An 18,952-nucleotide genomic window follows, 5' to 3' on the forward strand; every position below is an offset into this window, starting at 1 on the left:
TTGCATAGGGGAAAGTTGAGAACCATTCTCTTAAAATTGGAAAATCTTCAAAAGGACCAACAACAGGAAGATCCTGGGGGCAAAGGAAGGGGCTCTCTCTTTTAAGGAGGGTAAGTTAAAACCTTTGAGTTTGAAAAGTGTTAAAGTTAGAGCCCAGAATCCCATTTTCTACGTATGCCATGTGGTGTACTGCCCCTTCCCAGCTTCAGCAGGAGCCTGAAAGCTCAAACTCTGCAGATGGTCCGCTGGGATCACCCAGCACTATGGAGGTCATGGGTATTTTACCAGAAAGAAATTGTGACTCACCATGAGTGTATGGAATGCTGAACACTTCCCAGTCCACTCCCTGCTTTCAGCTGATAGAACTGTGGCAGGTGAACTTGATTCTTGATAGAAAATGAGAAGAGGACTCTACTTTCCTTCTGGGGAGTCTGTCCGGCCCAAGGGGAAGCTCTAAAGATACTGACACTAGGGCTTCCCTAAGGACAGGGTTAGATTACCCTGCAGTGAACCTCATAGTAGATATGCCCTTCCAAAGCTCAGAGCCCCCAGCCAGCATTTCAGTCCCTCTTCCCCACTCCCCCACTCTTAATCATGAACATACAACCAAAGATAGACACATATTTGAGGGGACCTCTAATGGTGGACGACAGAAACCACAATAAATACATGCCCAAAGCACCTTGGAAGATGTAGAGGCTTGGCAGGGAGAATAAAACACAAAACAAATGAACAAGGATAAGCAAACACTATCCGTGATGCCTTCAGAAAGACAAAACAAAAGGTTACATCCATGAAACAGTAACACAGTGCTATGCAAAAAGAACATTCAGAGGAGAAAAGAACCAGTCCTGAAATAAGATAGCAGAAATGGAAAGATCAGTAGAAGAGCTGGAAGATAAAATTGAAGAAATCTCAAACGTAGAACAAAAAGACAAGAAAATTGGAGAAAAAGGAGAAAATTTAAAACAACAATAAAAAGAACCAGTTCAGGAAATCCAGCCTCCAGGTAATGGGTTTCAGCAAGAGAGATCAGAGAAAAGGAGCAGGGATCATTACAACGTAAGGAGTTATAAAGTAATAGAAAATTACCAAAATGGACAGAAATGAGTTTCCTGGTTACAGAAATGCTCTGCACAGTATTCGGTGGATGCAATAAACTCAGGCCAGTATTTTGAAATTTTGCCGCACTGGAAGACAAAAAGATGTGCCTGCATCTCCCATACTTCCTCCCAAAGACGCTTGTACTGTGCCCTCTAATTCACAGCCTGTCATCACGCGACACTCCAGCCTTCACCCCAGTGCCCTTGTCTCTTCTTTCTCCACGCCTTCTTGCTTTAAACCTGGCTCTTCCTCAGGAACTCAACTTGCCCTGCAGCTGTCTACAGTGGTCCCTGCCTCTCTTCCACATCCCTGCTGTCACTCAGCCTAGAGGTAGGCTAGGTGTCCTTGTCATGCCTCACTGCCATTTTCAGACCATGTCTCCTCAAAAGCACTTGATCTGTATTTAGATTTCATAAAACCTACAGTTGAAAAAGTAGTTTCATATAACCAAGTTACTCCAGACAATAAAAAGTTTCTCAATAACTGGATCAAGTATCCATTATAAAATTCAAATTAATTAAAATGAAATGACATTAAAAATTTTGTTCCTGGCCGGGCGCGGTGGCTCAAGCCTGTAATCCCAGCACTTTGGGAGGCCGAGACGGGCGGATCACGAGGTCAGGAGATCGAGACCATCCTGGCTAACACGGTGAAACCCCGTCTCTACTAAAAAATACAAAAAACTAGCCGGGCGAAGTGGCGGGCGCCTGTAGTCCCAGCTACTCGGGAGGCTGAGGCAGGAGAATGGCGTGAACCCGGGAGGCGGAGCTTGCAGTGAGCTGAGATCCGGCCACTGCACTCCAGCCTGGGCGACAGAGCCAGACTCAGTCTCAAAAAAAAAAAAAAAAAAAAAATTTTGTTCCTGAGTTGCCCTTGGCACATTTCAGGCGCTCAGTAGTACCGTACGGCTTTCTTGTCGGGCAGGGCAGAGCTACAGGCTGAGAGAGTCAAGTTAGATTGTGCAGGTGTGTCTGTATGCCCTTTGGAAGGACATGATGGCTGGCACTTTTTAGTGATAGTGGAACCCTGTCTTCACCTTTAATGATCAGAAATGGTTTGCCAGCTCCCTGGCCCCTCAGGCGCTTGAATGCATCTCCTGCCTCCACCACCACCACCTCCCAGTGTGAGCACTTAGCACATAAGCTCAGTAAGCCTTCCTGACCCTGTCTGTACTCCCATGCCCCTCGCCCATCTTCTTTCTTCCCACCTCCCTCCCAACGGAACTCCAGCTCCAGAGGGACCCCAGCAGCCTCCTCCAGTCCATTGATCCACCTTTTCATGTGCCTCCCTGCCTCTCATGGCATCTTTCTCTGCTCTTCCTGATTCAGAGTCTGTGGCCACTGGCAGTCATTGCCTTACCCCCACCTCACTTCACTTTGTCAAAACCAGACTTAAGTCCAATTTTCTGCTTCGTTTATGTGGCATGTACAGCAGATTATGGCAGGGAAAGCCACCTTGCCAACTAACTGGCCTTGCTCAGCCTCACAGACGCACTACGGTCTTAAAGCAGCCCATCAAAGTACACTCGCCTGCAGCACTCCAGACAACTGTTTTATGTTTCCTTCTTTCACAACTCCCAGGCTTCTTCCGTCTTCACTGTTTGTCGACAAACTTGCTCCTTTTTTGAGAAAAAGAAAATCAAAAGACAACTTTGGAAGGCCGAGGCAGGCGGATCATCTGAGGTCAGGAGATCGAGACTAGCCTGGCCAACATGGTGAAACTCCGTCTCTACTAAAAATACAAAAAATAGCTAGGGCGTGCTGGCGGGCGCCTGTAGTCCCTGTTACTCGGGAGGCTGAGGCACGAGAATCACTTGAACCCAGGAGGCAGAGATTGCAGTGAGCTGAGATCGTGCCACCACACTGCAGCCTGGACAACAGAACAAGACTCTGTCTCAAAAGAAAAAAATTTTTTTTTGAACATATGAATATATGCCTGTCACCCAACTTTAGTTCTCAGCTTATCAGCTCTTGGCCAATTTTGCTTCACCTATATGCTTACCTACCCGCTCCTATCATATTATTTTGAAGCAAATCCTAGATACCATGTCATTTCATTTGTATGTCTTTCAGCATGTTCCTATGCAGAGATACATAACATTAAAAAACCAATAACCCCTTAATATCAAATAGCCAGTCATTGTTCAGGTTTCCAGTGGTCTGAAATGTCACACAATTTGTTATATTTTATATTATTTATTTGAATGAGTATTCTGATAAGATGCATACATTGTGATTAGTTAATACGACTTTTAAAACCATTTTATTATTGAGGTTTCCTCTTTTTTTTTTTTTTTCCTGCAGTTTATTTGTTGAAGAAACTTGGTCTTCTGGGCCATACCCCCTCTGGATTTTGTTGATGGCATCCCCAATATATTCATTTCCTAGGGCTGTTGTAACAAACTACCACAAATCTTCTGGCTTAAGGCAACAGACATGCATATCTTATAGTTCCAGTAGCTAGAAATCTGAAATGAAGGTGTCATCAGGGTTGGTTCCCCCGGGAGGTTCTCAGGGAGAATCTACTCGTGCTGGCTGCCAGTGACTACTGTTGATCTTTGTGTTCTTGGCTTGCAGGCACAGCACCCCAATCTCTGCCTCCGTCATCACATGGCCTTGCCCTCGCACCTGTGTCTCAAATCTCCCTTCCCTTTCTGTTACTAGGATACTTGTCACTGGACCTTAAACTAAACTCTACATCCAGAACTCTACATCCAAATGTAATTAAGGATCTCAAGATAAGAGATTACATTAATTACATTTGCAAAGGCCCTTTTTTTAAGTAAGGTCACATTCACAGTTACTAAAGATTGGGACTTACATATATCTTAAAGAACTCAGTTCAACCTATTGCACCCATAGTGTACTTTTACTTGTTCTATCCTCCACATTTTCTGTAAGTTGTTACTTAACTCTGAAGGTTTGATCTGATTTTTCTTTTTTTTATTGCTGCTTGTGGCAAGACTGCTTCGTAGTTTGGTGATTTGGTCTCTTACCAGAAGGCACACAGTGTCTGGTGGTCACCCTTTTTGAGATGTTGGTGGCTCTGAAGATCAGTACCCGGATCCATTAGTGATTAGGTGTTGTAATCACTAATGTTGTAAACTGGTGTATTCTTGTCTAGTTATTCTCTCTCAAATCCATTCTCAACTGGTATTTGTTCCCACCACTTTACCGAAACTAAATGTGTCAAGATTGCTCCTGTTTTCATAGTGCTAAACTGATGGTTAATTCTCCATCAGAGCCTTCCGTGGCCTCTCTGCTGTACAACACAATTGATCTCCAGCTCTTCCTGGATCAGGTTTTTTCACCTAGCTTCCAGGTCTTTATAAACACCACAGGCGTAGTAATAATTGTAAACACTTAATATGGATTTCAGTGTGAATAACATTCAGCAGAAGGGAGATGTGGCATGCTAGCAGCAGCAGCTAAAAGAGTCACAATGGTTGCTTCTTGGAGGGAGCCTGACAGGAAGTGAGCAGGAATGGGGACGGGACCTGCTCTTTATTTTAAAGACTTTTTGTACTATTTGGGTTTTTTGGTAATGTGTCTGTGGTATCTGAGAAAATAAAAATCCATTTTAAAAATACTTACTCAATGTAGGGCTTTTATTTTGTCCTAGGTATGCCTGGCAAATGCGTGTCTTGTATTTCTTATCCTTGAATGCCCTTGGACTGCTATTTTCCGGGTTTGTCTCTTGTCTCTTTCAGAATGGCGGTTCGGAAAACCCTCATTCCTCCTCAGCCTCCTGATGTTGCTAGTCCTCGAGTGGAAAGCTCTATGCGGAGTACATCTGGGTCACCTAGGCCTGCAGGGTGAGCACCTAAGTGTTCTTAGCACTCTTGCTTTTAACCACACGTCGTTGCGGTGGCGGGGAGTCTAATATGCCTGCATGACATAGTCTTGTTAGGTTGTGTTGCCCAGGCTGGAGTGCAGTGGCTATGCTCAGCCGCCATCATAGAAAATCGTAACACACGACAGCCTTGAACTCGTGGGCTCAAGTAACAAGCCTTCGCTTCCTGAGTAGCTGGGACTATAGGCGTGTGCCACCACTCCCAACTTACACGCTCTTTCTAGCTGCATCACCTGAATGCGTTTTTCAACCTCTCTCATTCCCATTTGCCTCATTTATAAAGTGGGCATTGCGCATTCATATAACATCTACCTCATAAATTGTTGTGTATTTAAGCAAAATGATACATTTAAAACACTTTGTATGTGCCTTATAGCAAACACCCAGTTGCTATGGCATTCAAAAATGACATCGTGACAGTATTTATTTTTGTTTTTTCTGTTTTTGAGACAGAGTTTTGCTGTGTTGCCCAGGCTGGAGTGCAGTGGCACAATTTTGGCTCACTGCAGCTTCTGCCTCCCACATTCAAGAGATTCTCCTGCCTCAGCCTCCGGCGTAGCTGGGATTACAGGCATGTGCCACCACACGTGACTTTGTTTTTTTTTTTTTTTTAAAGTAGAGACAGGATTTAGCCATGTCAGCCAGGCTGGTCTCAAACTCCTGACCTCAAGTGATCCATCCACGTGCGTCAGCCTCCCAAAGTGCTGGGATTATAAGCATGAACCACCATGCCCGGCCTTATGACAGTGTTTGTTCTTTCTCTCCTAATTCCACAAGTAATATTATATTGGAAAAAGTAATTAGAGAATATAAAAATACTTAAAAGTATAAAGTGAAAATTATTGTCTCATTCTCTACCCACATTGCCAATCCCACTTCCTAGAATAATGTTGACCAGTAATAGTTTTGGGGTTTTGTTTGTTTGTTTTTTCCTGTAGACTTCGTCTGTGGTCAGGATAATAGTTCTGATAAGTATCTTTCCACATCTTTTTCTGCATACACATGTAGATAGATTGATAGATTCTTTTTGTTTGTTTGTTTTGAGACAGAGTCTTGCTCTGTCACCAGGCTGGAGTGCAGTGGCGCTCACTGCAACCTCCGCCTCCTGGGTTCAAGTGATTCTCTTGCCTCAGCCTCCTGAGTAGCTGGGACTACAGGAGTGTGCCACCACACCCAGCTAATTTTTGTGTTTTTAATAGAGACAGAGTTTCACCATGTTGGCCAGGGTGGTCTCTATCTCTTGACCTCGTGAACCTTGGCAAACTATCACACTCTAAGTTGAGGTCTATTTCCATCATTTACCCTTTGCCCTTCAGTGTTGTGGAACATCTCCAAGACTTCATTAAATGTGAAGGTTTTTGCCAGCGTAACTTCTGAGACCTCTTCATCCTTTCCCTCAAAACCACTTTGCCTTCGCTTCTTCTTGGACTCTGGGTACACACTTTATAGCACCATCTTTCTGTGTGATGGCAGTTTGCTGATTCACTCAACACCACTCACAGTCATATTGACTTCTGAAATGCTAAAACCAGCCTTCCCTAGCAGTAATGCATTTTCCTAATTACCATTTTCTTTCAGTGTGGGAGCTAACTTCAACACTTCAGCCTTGAATAATTGTAATTTTTTTTGGTTATTACTATTGTCAGTCCAAAATAGAAATAAACACTCTATTTCTGCCTTAAGTGGCTTTCCTGATGCAGTTTAGACTGAAAGATTATATAAAGCTACTTTACCTTCCTTTTTATATTCACTACATTTTTCAATATGGTCCATACAGCTTTTTACAAGTGTAGGTCTTCTCCTTTTTTCTCTTTGCTGGTCCATTTTGAAATCTTCAACTCACATATAATTTCACTTCTGGCCTCATCCCTTTTTGGTCTTTTGCTGCATTTTCATCTTGGTTGACCCATTCTCACATTCAGTCTTCCGTTTTCTTAAAATTTCACATTGGTTTATCACTGGGACGCCAGAGCAACACAACGACATGCTTTGTTTGCTTAATGAACTGTTTATGCGGAACTGTTTATGGTCCGTGATTGGTCATTACCAGACTTAAGAGGTGATGTGATTGGTTACTGATCATCATGGGCCTCTGTTAGTTCCGTGGTGATTTGGGGACCGTACAGCTCGCCACATAACAATGGGGATACATTCTGAGAGACACATCAGTAGGCAATTTCATTGTTGTGTGAACATCATGAGTGTCACTATACGAACCTAGATGGGATGGCCTACTGCATACCTAGACTTTATGGTCCAACCTGTTGCTCCTAGGCTAAAAACCTGTACAGGACTTGACTGAATACTGTAGGCAGTAGTAACACAGTGGTACATATTTGTGTATCTAAACATAGAAATTATAATCTTTATTTATTTATTTATCTTTGAGACAGAGTTTCAGTCTTGCTGCCCCAGGCTAAAGTGCAGTAGCTCAATCTCGGCGAGAACCTCTGCCTCTGGGGTTCAACCGATTCTCCTGCCTCAACCTCCCGAGTAGCTGGGATTACAGGCATGCACCACCACGCCTGGCTGATTTTGTGTTTTTAGTAGAGACAGGGTTTCTCCATGTTGGTCAGGCTGATCTTGAACTCCTGACCTCAGGTGATCTGCCTGCCTCAGCCTCCCCTAGTGCCGGGTTTACAGGCGTGAGCCACCGTGCCCGGCCAGAAATTGTAATCTTATGGGACCACTGTCATGTGCGTGGTCCCTTGTTCATTGAAACATCCTTATGTGCTGCATGACTATTCTGATATTTACACGTGTGAGCTTCGTGCTCAGTGAGGACTACCTGTGTATTCGGAATCACAGGACCAGGAAGGAAGACTAGCCTGGAACCGGAGGGGAGAGCTGCACAAAATGGCTTAGAGATGACACTGAGAGCTGGATTATTTAGGGCCTTGTGGGCTGTTCAGAAGCCTTTGGATTTTATTCTAAGACGGAGAGCCATTGGAGGGTTAAGGCATAGGAGTGACATGATCTGACTTATTTTAAAAGAATCCCTCTGGCTACTGTGCTGAGAATAAACTGCAGCAGAGCAAGGGTGGAAGCAGGAAGAAAAGTGAGAGCTGATAAAACCGTTAACTATCTTCACGGCTTAAACCTGCATGGATGTAGTGTTGTTGTTTGTTCATTTGTTTAATGAAATAGGGTCTCACTCTGTCACCCAGGCTGTAGTGTAGTGGTGCAGTCTCAGCTCACTGCAACCTTAACCTCTCAGGCTCAAGCAATTCTCCTGCCTCAGCCTCCTGAGTAGCTTAAGAGCCACCATACCAAAGCTCATTTTTTGTATTTTTTTTTGTCGAGACCGGGTTTTGCCATGTTGCCCAGGCTGGTCTGGAACTCCTGGGCTCAAGCAGTATTCCCACCTCAGCCTCACAGCGTGCTGGTATTACAGGCATGAGCACCCCACCCTGCCCATATGTCTTAACAAGTGTTTGGATTCTGGATATGATTTGAAGGTACAGCTGACAACATTTTCTGATGGAATGGAGAGAAAGAGGAGTCAAGGATAGTTCCCGTATTTTACCTGAGCATTCTAAAATGAGGAAAGCTCTTAGAAGGGCAGGAAAAAAAATCAGGTTAGTTTCAGTCGTTTTACTTTTGCAATATCTATGTGGTTGGACACCCAAGTGGAAGTGTCAAATAGACAGATATAAAATTCTGAAGTAGGCCAGGCGCAGTGGCTCACGCCTGTAATCCCAGCACTTTGGGAGGCCGAGGTGGTTGGATCACCTGAGGTCAGGAGTTTGAGACCAGCCTGACCAACATGGAGAAACCCCATCTCTACTAAAAACACAAAATTAGCCGGGTGTGGTGGCGCATGCCTGTAATCCCAGCTACTCGGGAGGCTGAGGCAGGAGAATGTCTTGAACCTGGGAGGCGGAGGTTGCAGTGAGCCGAGATCGCGCCACTGCACTCCAGCCTGGACAACAAGAGCAAAAGTTCATCTCAACAACAGCAACAAAAAAATTCTGAAGTAATACAGCTCTAGAATTGAAGATAGAAGTCCATGCTGGTGATAGAGATTTAGGAATTGTAAGCAGATGTTCTTTAGAGCTGTGAGAGTGGAAGATAGTATAAATAGAGAACAGAAGTGGTGTAAGGACCAGACCTGAGGACATAGCATCTTTAGAGGTCAGGAAAATGAAAAACCAGAAAAAGTGACTGTTTCTCTATACTATGTGATGTTCTGAGGTCTGTTGGTGCCACAATTAGTCCTCAGCTAATGAACACTTCGGGTTTTTATTTGCTTATTTTTGTTTTATTTTTAGAGACAGGGTCTTGCCCAGTCACCCCGGCTGGAGTGCAGTGGCATGATCATAGCTCACTGCAGCCTTGAACTCCTGGGCACAAGGATCCTCCCACCTTAGCCTCCTGAGTAGCTGGGACTGCAGGTAGGCATCATTATGCCCAGCTATTTTTATTTCATTTATTTTTTTTGAAACAGAGTCTCACTCTGTTGCCCAAGCTGGAGTGCATTGGCACCATCTTGGCTCACAACTGCCTCTGCCTCCCAGGCTCAGGTGATTCTCCTGCCTCAGCCTCCCGAGTAACTGGGATTAAAGGCACCCACCATCAGGCCTGGCTAATTTTTGTATTTTTGGTAGAGACAAGGTTTCACCATGTTGGCCAGGCTGGTCTCAAACTCCTGACCTCGAGTGATCTGCCTGCCTTGGCCTCCCAAAGTGCTGGGATTATAGGGGTGAGCCACCACACCCAGCCTGCTAAGCTGATTTTCATATTATTTTTGTAGAGATGGCGGTCTCACTGTGTAGCCCAGGCTGGTCTTGAACTCCTGGCCTCAACTGATCTTCCCACTTCAGCCTCCCAAAATATTGGGATTACAGGCATGAGCCACTGCACCTGGCCTGTTTTTGTTTTTGTCTTTTTTAAAACAAAGTCTCATGTGGACTTAGTTTTCCAGTGTTGGTCCCGAAGGTGAAGAACCTGCCATGAGGTACAAAAGTCTCCCCGTGAGCAGCAGCAGGTGCAGAAGTAGGGTGAGCAGGGCTCTTTTTCAGGCTGTTGGATTTGGTGTGCTTCAGAGAAGCTGTGGAGGTGGGGCCCGCACAGGCACTCCGGCTGGCTTTATTTGCAGCAGGCAATCTGTGGCACCTGGAAGTAGAGAGCACTTGGATTGTGAAGAAATAAGTAGCTGGAAGAATGAACCCCCCACACTCCCACACCCAAGTAAAAGCAATCTCATGTAAATGGCCGTTTTAGAACTAGCCCCACTCCATTCACTGATGAGTAGCAAAAAAGGATTAATACGAAGATAATTAAAATTAAAACGTAAGAAAGGAGCAACAAAGTAAACTAATCTGTTCCCTAAGACACTGACCAAAAAACGTTGACAGAGGACAGATGAAATTTGTAATGAAACATGCCACCATGAATTTAAATAACGTAACAAATAACCACCTCTGTGGAGGAAGACACCAAGTTCACACACAAAAGACTCCTGGAGTAAATGGCAAAACATGAAGCGATGACACAGGAGTTGACAGGACTCAGTAGAGAACTAATGAGGATACCACAGAAGGAAGGCAAAATTCAAACTGCACAAGATGGAGTTGACAGGACTCAGTAGAGAACTAATGAGGATACCACAGAAGGAAGGCAAAATTCAAACTGCACAAGACGGTATTGGCCGTAGAAGATGGAAATGAAAAAGAGGATAAGATAGAAAGAAAGATAGTCATGTGTCGTGGCTCATGCCTGTAATTCTAGCACCGTAGGAGGCCGAGGTCAACAGATGGCTGGAGCCCAGCAGTTCGAGATCAGCCTGAGCAATATGGCGAAACCCCAGCTCTACAAAAAATAAAAAAGTTGGCCAGGTGTGGTGGTATGGGCCTGTAGTCCCAGCTACACAGAAGGCTGAGGTGGGAGGATCACTTGAGCCTGGCAGGTTGAGTTTATAGTGAGCTGTGTTCATGTCACTCCACTGCAGCCTGGGTGACAGAATGAGAACCTGTCCAAAAAAAAAAAAAAAAAAAGCAAGAGAGAAAGATAAAAAAAAAAAACCTACAGAGCATACTGTGATAGAAGTAAGACCAAGCATGCGTCATATCATGTCGTGTCAGTGGCTTCGTTGTGGGTTGAGTTGTAGCCCCCAAAAGTCGTGTTGAGGTCTTAACTCCCAGTACCTCGGAATGCCACCTTATTTGGAAATAGGGTCATTGTAGATGTAGTTAGTCAAGGTGAAGCCCTGCTGGAGTAGGGTGAATCCTCAATTCAATATGACTGGTCGTTGTCTTTTTTTTTTTTTTGGAGGCAGTGTCTTGCTCTGTTACCCAACCTGGAGTACAGTGAGTGGTGTGATATATGGTGTGATATAGGCTTAAGCGATCCTCCCACATTAGCCTCCCAAGTACCTGGGACTCCAGGCATGCATCACCATGCCCAGCTAATTATTATTATTATTATTTTTTTTTTTTAGACAGAGTCTTGCTCTGTCACCAGGCTGGAGTGCAGTGGTGTGATCGCAGCTCACTGCAACCTCCGACACCCTGGTTCGAGCTATTCTCCTGCCTCAGCCTCCTGAGTAGCTGGGATTACAGGCACACGCCACCATGCCCAGCTAATTTTTGTATTTTTAGTAGAGACGGGGTTTCACTATGTTGGCCAGGATGTTCTCGATCTCCTGACCTCATGATCCGCCCACCTGCCTTGGCCTCCCAATGTGCTAGGATTACAGGCGTGAGCCACCATGCCTGGCCCATGCCCAGCTAATTTAAATAAAAAAATTTTTTTTTTTTTGAGATGGAGTCTGCCCTCTCATCCAGACTGGAGTGCAGTGGCACAATCTCGGCTCATTGCAACCTCCATCTCCTGGGTTCAAGAGATTCTCCTGCCTCAGCCTCCTGAGTAGCTGGGACTACAGGAGCGCACCACCACACCCAGCTAATTTTTGTATTTTTAGTAGAGACCGGGTTTCACCATGTTGGTCAGGCTAGTCTTGAACTCCTGACCTCAAGTGATATATCCAGTTAGCCTCCCAAAGTGCTGGGATTACAGGTGTGAGCCACCACTACTGGCCTAAATAAATTTTTTTAGTAGAGACAAGGTCTTGCTGTATGGCACAGACTGGTCTCAGCCTCTGGCTTCAAGTGATCCTCTTGCCTTGGCCTCCCAAAATGCTGGGATTAGAGGCGGGAGCCCCCATACCTGACCTGTGACTAGTATTCTTAGAAAAAGGGGAAATGAGGACACAGACAAATACGTGATGTGAACGTGGAGGCAGAGACTGGGAAGGTGCCGAGGAGTAACGAAGACTTCCAGCAAAGCCACCAGCAGCTGGGAGAGGAGGCCTGGAATAGTCTGTCCTTCCTTCAGGCCCACAGAAAGAGCCAGCCCTGCTGACGCTTAGATCCCAGACTTCTGGCTCCGGAACTGTGAGACAAGCGGCTTCTGTTGAAGCCACACCGTTTGTGATGGTTTGTCGTGGTAGCTCTAGCAAATGAATACAGGTCTTACCTCGCCTGTTTCCGGACTGCATTACAAAGCAGAACCCACCTCTGCTCTGCCTTGTATACAGAGGCCGGCCAAACACAAAGGGATTCAGGAAGGTCAAAATGAAACATTAAGTCAAGGGATGGCGAACTTGACTTGTGCTGACTCACAAGAGTAGATTGATACGTTATCGGGAGGGAGGCAGGTGTTATAGACAACCACTGAAAAAATTGTATTACTGGGTAAAAAGTCATAATTAAATGTAGTAAATACTTAAAACCCAGTACTTACTAATTATTCAACTACATTTTATCCTTCTTCCCATGGAATAATTACGTAGAATGGTGTGCTGTTTCACGTCCCCCCCGCCCGCCACCAACCTCCGCCCCACTCCACATTGAAGAACACATTGGCAGCTTGAAATTGGCCCTGGTCGGAGCACTTCTTCCACAGAAGTTATCAATAGCACTTCGTTTACTGTTTTGTTGATCATCTAAGCAGAGATTGGTACGTGTTTTCAGTAAAGGGAAAAATAAAGAGTAAGCTATTTTAGGTTCTGTGAGCCGCGCAGTCTCTGCCATGGTCCTCACATCTGGTGTGGCTGTACTGAAAGACTTCATCTGCAGAACTGATGTTGGGCCGGGATATGGTTTGTCAGCGCCTCGTCCAGACATAAGAAAGGAATGGAGAAAGCATTAGTCATACACAACTTGAAAGTGCTTGTCAGGCCGGACGCAGTGCCCTCACGCCTGTAACCCCAGCACTTTGAGAGGCTGAGGCGGGTGGATCACTTGAGGTCAGGAGTTTGAGGCTAGCCTGGCCAACATAGTGAAACCCTGTCTGTACTAAAAATACAAAAGTGAGCTGGGTGTGGTGGTGCACCTGTTGTCCCAGCTACTTGGGAGGTGAGAGATTTGCCTGAGCCCAGGAGGCAGATCTCTGCAGTGAGCCGAGATCGCGCCACTGCACTCCAGCCTGGGCGACAGAGTGAGACCCTGTCTTTTTTTTTGTTTCTGAGATGGAGCTTTGCTCTTGTCACCCAGGCTGGAGTGCAATGGTGCGATCTCTGCTCATTGCAACCTCCTCCTCCCAAGACCCTGTCTTTAAAAAAAAAAAAAAAAAAAAAAAACTCCAGCCACGGTGGCTCACGTCTGTAATCTCAACACTTGGGAGGCTGAGGCAGACAGATCACCTAAGGCCAGGAGTTTGACACCAGCCTGGCCAACATGGCGAAACCCTATCTCTACTAGAAATACAAAAAATTAGCCGGGCGTGGTGGGGGCCACCTGTAATCCCAGCTACTCTGGGGGCTGAGGCAGGAGAATCGCTTGAACCTGGGAGGCGAAGGCTGCATGAACTGAGATGGTGCTATTGCACTCCACTCTGGGCAATAACAGTGAAACCCTGTCTTTAAAAAAAAAAAATGCTTTCCTATAGCTGTTACATTATGAAGATGCCAAAAAGTTAAGGAAGCGTTCTGCATGTGTTGAAAACCATTATCTGACTCAGGAAAGAAGTCTCACATGTCATTGTGAATATTTCCATTTTCTCTCATACTGATTTTTTAGGTCTGTTCCATTGTACTTGGAAAAGATCCTTTGGGTTCAGTCTGTACATTTTTTGAAATTTGAATTTTGACCTAAAGTATGGTCTGTCCTGGAGATTGTCCCACGTGCCCTTGAGAAGAACGTGCAATCACTGTTGGTGGGTGGAGTATTCTGTGTATATGTTAGGTCTAGTTTGTTTAGTGCTCCAGTTCTCTGTGTCCTTGCCAAGTTTCCATCTGGATGTTTCATCCATTATTGAAAGTTGGGTATTGAAATCTCCAGCTATAGCCAGGTGCAGTGGCTCACACCTATAATCCCAGCACTTTGGGAGGCTGAGGTGGGTAGATCACGAGGTCAGGAATTCAAGACCAGTTTGTCCAAGATGGTGAAACCCTGTCTGTACTAAAAATACAAAAATTAGCTGGGCGTGGTGGTGGATGCCTGTAATCCCAGCTACTTGGGAGGCTGAGGCAGCGAATTGCTTGAAACTCGGAGTCGGAATTTGCAGTGAGCTGAGATTGCATCACTGCACTCCAGCCTGGGTGGGTGTCATCCTCTCTGTCTCTCCCTTTAATTCTGTCAGTATCTCCTTTATTCTGCTACGTGGGGCACCGTTCTTTGATGCGTGAAGGTTTATAATTGCTGTATCTTTTTCTCTTTAGTGTGGTGTGAACACTTAACATGAGATCTGCCCTGGTGGGGAGAGGTTTAAATGTACACTGTTGTTCGTTGCAGGCACAGTGTCACACAACAGAGCTCTAGAACCTCTTCGTTTCGCTTAACTGAAACTTTATGCCCTTTCATTAGTAACTGCTCATTTCTCCCAGTTCTTTGATCTTCTTGATGAATCTTTTATTAATATAGTATGTCCTTTGTCTTGTTTTGGATTTAACATCCATTTTCTCTGATATTGATACAGGCCCACAGCTTTCTTTCAGTTACTGTTTTCATGAAATATCTTTTTCCATCCTTTCACATTTTGTATGTTATTGAAGTTAAGTTGGTATCGATGCAAACTAGATTGATATGAATTTAGACTGTTGATTGTAATCCCATGGTAACCAATTTTAAAATACCAGTGAAAAAACATAATGTCATCTGAGGACTCAAGTTACACACACAAATATTTTTTCAAAAGATTTATCAAGCAAAGGTAAACAAATTGAAATCTTATCAGAAAAGGTGGAATTCAGCTTAAAAGCAGAACACAGAGGGTCCTTTTTTTTTCTTTTCATGAGACGTAGTTTCACTCCTGTTGCCCAGGCTGGAGTGCAGTGGCGCAATCTCAGCTCACTGCCGCCTCCACCTCCTGGGTTCAAGCAATTCTCCTGCCTCAGCCTCTTGAGTAGCTGGGATTACAGGCACGTGCCACCACACCTGGCTAATTTTTGTATTTTTAGTAAAGACAGGGTTTCACCATATCGGCCAGGCTTGTCTCGAACTCCTAACCTCAAATGATCTGCCCGCTTCGGCCTCCCAGAGTGCTGGGATTTCAGGCATGAGCCATTGCTCCCGGCCCACAGAGGGTCCTTTATAATGCTGAAGAATCTAATTTACAATGAAATTTGTTTATTTTATTTATCTTTTTTTTTTTTTTTTTTTTTGAGACAGAGTCTTGCTCTGTCGCCCAGGCTGGAGTACAATGGCATGATCTCGGCTCACTGCAACCTCCACCTCCCAGATTCAAGCGAGAATCTCCTACCTCATCCTCCTGAGTAGCTGGGATTACAGGTGCACAGCACCATGCCTGGCTTATTTTTTTGTATTTTAGTAGAGACAGGGTTTCACCATGTTGGTCAGGCTGGTCTTGAACTCCTGACCTCATGATCTGCCCACCTCAGCCTCCCAAAGTGCTGTGATTACAGATGTGAGCCTCCGTACCCGGCCTACAATGAAGTTTTAACAGTTAAGAATATCTGTGTACCAAATAATGTAGCGTTAAGGCTCATAAAGCAGAATTTACAAGAAGTATGAGGAGGGTTTCAAAGAGCAGCTTAGGAGCAAAAGGGCTTTAATTCACGTTTTTCAGGCCTCATCAGTTCTAGCAGACAACAAATAAATAGGATATAATAATAAATCGAAATAATAATAAGGGGAAATAGATATGATTAAATTCCATGTGTTAATTACACTTTTCTCTCTTTCTCTCTCTTTTCTGAGACAGTCTCGCCCTGTCGTCCAGGCTGGAGTGCAGTGGCGTGACCTCGGCGCACTGTAATCTTCACCTCCCTGGTTCAAGCAGTTCTCGTGCCTTAGCCTCCTGAGTGGCTGATATTACAGGCATGTGCCACCGTGCCCAGCTAATTTTTGTATTTTTAGTAGAGACAGGGTTTTCCCATGTTGGTTAGGCTGGTCTCAAACTCCTGACCTCAAATGATCCAGTCGCCTCGGCCTCCCAAAGTGCTGGGATTACAGGCGTGAGCCCCCATGCCCGCTCCCCGCCCCGCCCCCCACCCCCCCCTTTTTTTGTTTTTGAGACAGAATCTCACTGTGTCACTCAAGCTGGAGTATAGTGGCACAATCATGGCTTGGCTCACTGCAGCCTTGACCTTCCAGGCTTGAGTGATCCTCCCTGTTCTGCCTCCAAAGTAGCTAGGACTACTTGGGTTAGTGTTAGTCTGGGTTTTTCTGTTTCTTTTGTTTTGTTTTGAGACGGGGTCTTGCTCTGTTGCCAAGCAGGAGTGCAGTGGCGCGATCTCGGCTCACCACAACCTCTGCCTCCCAGATTCAAGCGATTCTCCTGCCTCAGCCTCCCTAGTAGCTGGGACTACAGGTGCGCACCACCACACCCAGCTAATTTATTTGTATTTTTAGTAGAGACGGGGTTTTACCATGTTGGCCAGGATGGTCTTGATCTCCTGACCTCATGATCTGCCCGCCTTGGCCTCCAAAGTGCTGGGATTACAGGCGTGAGCCACCGTGCCCAGCCGGTTTTTTTTTTTTTTTTTTTTTTTTAAGACAGAGTCTCATTCTGTCGCACAGGCTGCGGGGTAGTGGCTCACTGCAGCCTCTGCCTCCCATGTTCAAGTGATTTCTCATGTCTCAGCCTCGTGAGCAGCTGGGATCACGTGTGTGCCAACAAACCTGGCTAATTTTTGTATTTTTAGTAGAGATGGGGTTTCACCATCTTGACCAGGCTGGTCTCGAACTTCTGGCCTCATGTGATCCACCTGCCTCAGCCGTCCAAAGTGCTGGCATTACAGGCGTGAGCCACCACGCCGAGCCAGTGTTAGTCTCTTTTCTAAGTTATTAGTTTCTGCTTTTATATTTATTGTTTCCTTTATTTTTGTTTGTTTGTTTTCTAGTTTTTCAGCCTGACAGTTTTCAATATTTTTTTTTTACTGACATAAATATTTAAGGCTATGAATTTTCTTCTAAATAATACTTTCATTGCAGCCCACTGATTCTGCTATATAATTCTTTCATTGTGGCTTTTTTAATTTACTTTTTTTTTTTTTTTGAGATGGAGTTTCGCTCTTGTCACCCAGGCTGGAGTGCAGTGACGCAGTCTCAGCTCACTGCAGACTCCACCTCCCGGATTCAAGTGATTCTCCTGCCTCAGCCTCCCGAGTAACTGGGATCACAGGCATCCACCAACACACCCAGCTAATTTTTATGTTTTTAGTAGAGGTGGGGTTTTACCGTGTTGTCCAGGCTGTTCTCGAACTCCTGACCTCAAGTGATCTGCCTGCCTTGGCCTCCCAAAGTGCTGGGATTACAGGCGTGAGCCACCGCACCCGGCCTAAATTTCCTTATTTTTTAGATAGGGTCTCACTGTGTCATCCAGGCTGGAGTGCAGTGGGTGTGAACAGTTCACTAAAGCCTTGAATTCTTCGGCTTAGGTCACCGTCCTGCCTCAGGCTCCTGAGTAGGGAACTACAGGCACATGCCACTATGCCCAGCTCTCAGAGAACATTTTAAAATGGGTTAAAAGGGCTTTCTGTTTTCTCCTTTCACTTCCATTTCTAGTTTGCCTGCCTATGGCTAACTCAATCGAGATAAACCATAAAAAAAATTAAAAAGGAGTTTTTTTCTACATTGAACTTAATGTAGTTCTATGCAAATAACGATCGAAAAACCCATGGATAAATTTATGTGGCTGGGGAGGCCCCACATTCATGGCAGAAGGCAAAGAGGAGAAAGTCACATCTTACGTGGATGGTGGCAGGCAAAGAGAGAGCTTGTGCAGGGAAACTCTCCCTTTTTAAAACCATCAGATCTCGTGAGACTTAGTTCCTATCACGAGAACAGCACGAGAAAGACCCGCCCCCATGATTCAGTCATCTCCCACAGGGTCCCTCTCATAACACATGGGAATCACGGGAGCCATTTGTGTGGGACACAGAGCCAAACCGTATCACTTTATGACTCAAAATTCAGAATCTATAAAAAGGAAGTTTTGGGAAATTTGACTCAGGGCTGGATGTGGTGGCTGACACCTGTAATCCCAGCAATTTGGGAGGCCAAGGTGGGCAGATTGCTTCTAACCCAGGAGTTCGAGACCGACTCCATCTCTACAAAAGATACAAAAATTAGCCAGGCATGGTGGTGCGCACCTGTGGTCCTGGCTACACAGGAGGCTTAGGTGGGAGGATTGCTTGAGTCTGGGAGGTCGAGGCTACGGTGAGCCAGGATCATGCCACTGTACTCCAGTCTGGGTGATAGAGTGAGACCCTGTCTTTAATAAGAGAGAGAAATTTGACTTAGTAAAAATTATTTAAGAAACAAACTACTTTTGTCAAGAAAAAACTTTATAAGCAAAGTGGAAGGCAAATGATGAATTGGAAAGATATATTTCCAACCATAGCACAGTCTAACGGCTCATCTTCATAGTATATAAATAACTGCCAGAAGTGAATAGTAAAGAAGTCCAGTCGAAAAATGAACGACCTTTTTGAACAATTAGTTCACAGGTAAAGAAGCATCAAAGGTCCATAACATGTGGAATGATGCTTTCTATCAAGAGATGAGCAAACTGAGAGCACACTGAGACACCA

At 45.0% G+C, this 18,952-nt stretch overlaps 1 protein-coding gene across 13 annotated transcripts in view; it reads left to right on the plus strand.

Annotated features, from left to right (window-relative positions):
• The window catches only part of SAP130 (Sin3A associated protein 130), an 86,380-nt gene that overhangs the window by 46,088 nt on the left and 21,340 nt on the right, over positions 1-18,952 (plus strand). For 8 of the 13 annotated variants that reach the window (XM_017947987.3, XM_021923445.2, XM_009185137.4 and 5 more), the window contains exon 15: positions 4,814-4,918. The exons of the other annotated variants lie outside the window; for them this stretch is intronic. In XM_017947987.3, the coding sequence (XP_017803476.1) occupies positions 4,814-4,918 (105 nt within the window). The remainder of the gene's footprint in view (positions 1-4,813; positions 4,919-18,952) is intronic. 13 annotated transcript variants of the gene reach the window in all.

This window comes from Papio anubis, chromosome 10 (genome assembly GCF_008728515.1).
Source record: "Papio anubis isolate 15944 chromosome 10, Panubis1.0, whole genome shotgun sequence".
Lineage (NCBI taxonomy): Eukaryota > Metazoa > Chordata > Mammalia > Primates > Cercopithecidae > Papio > Papio anubis.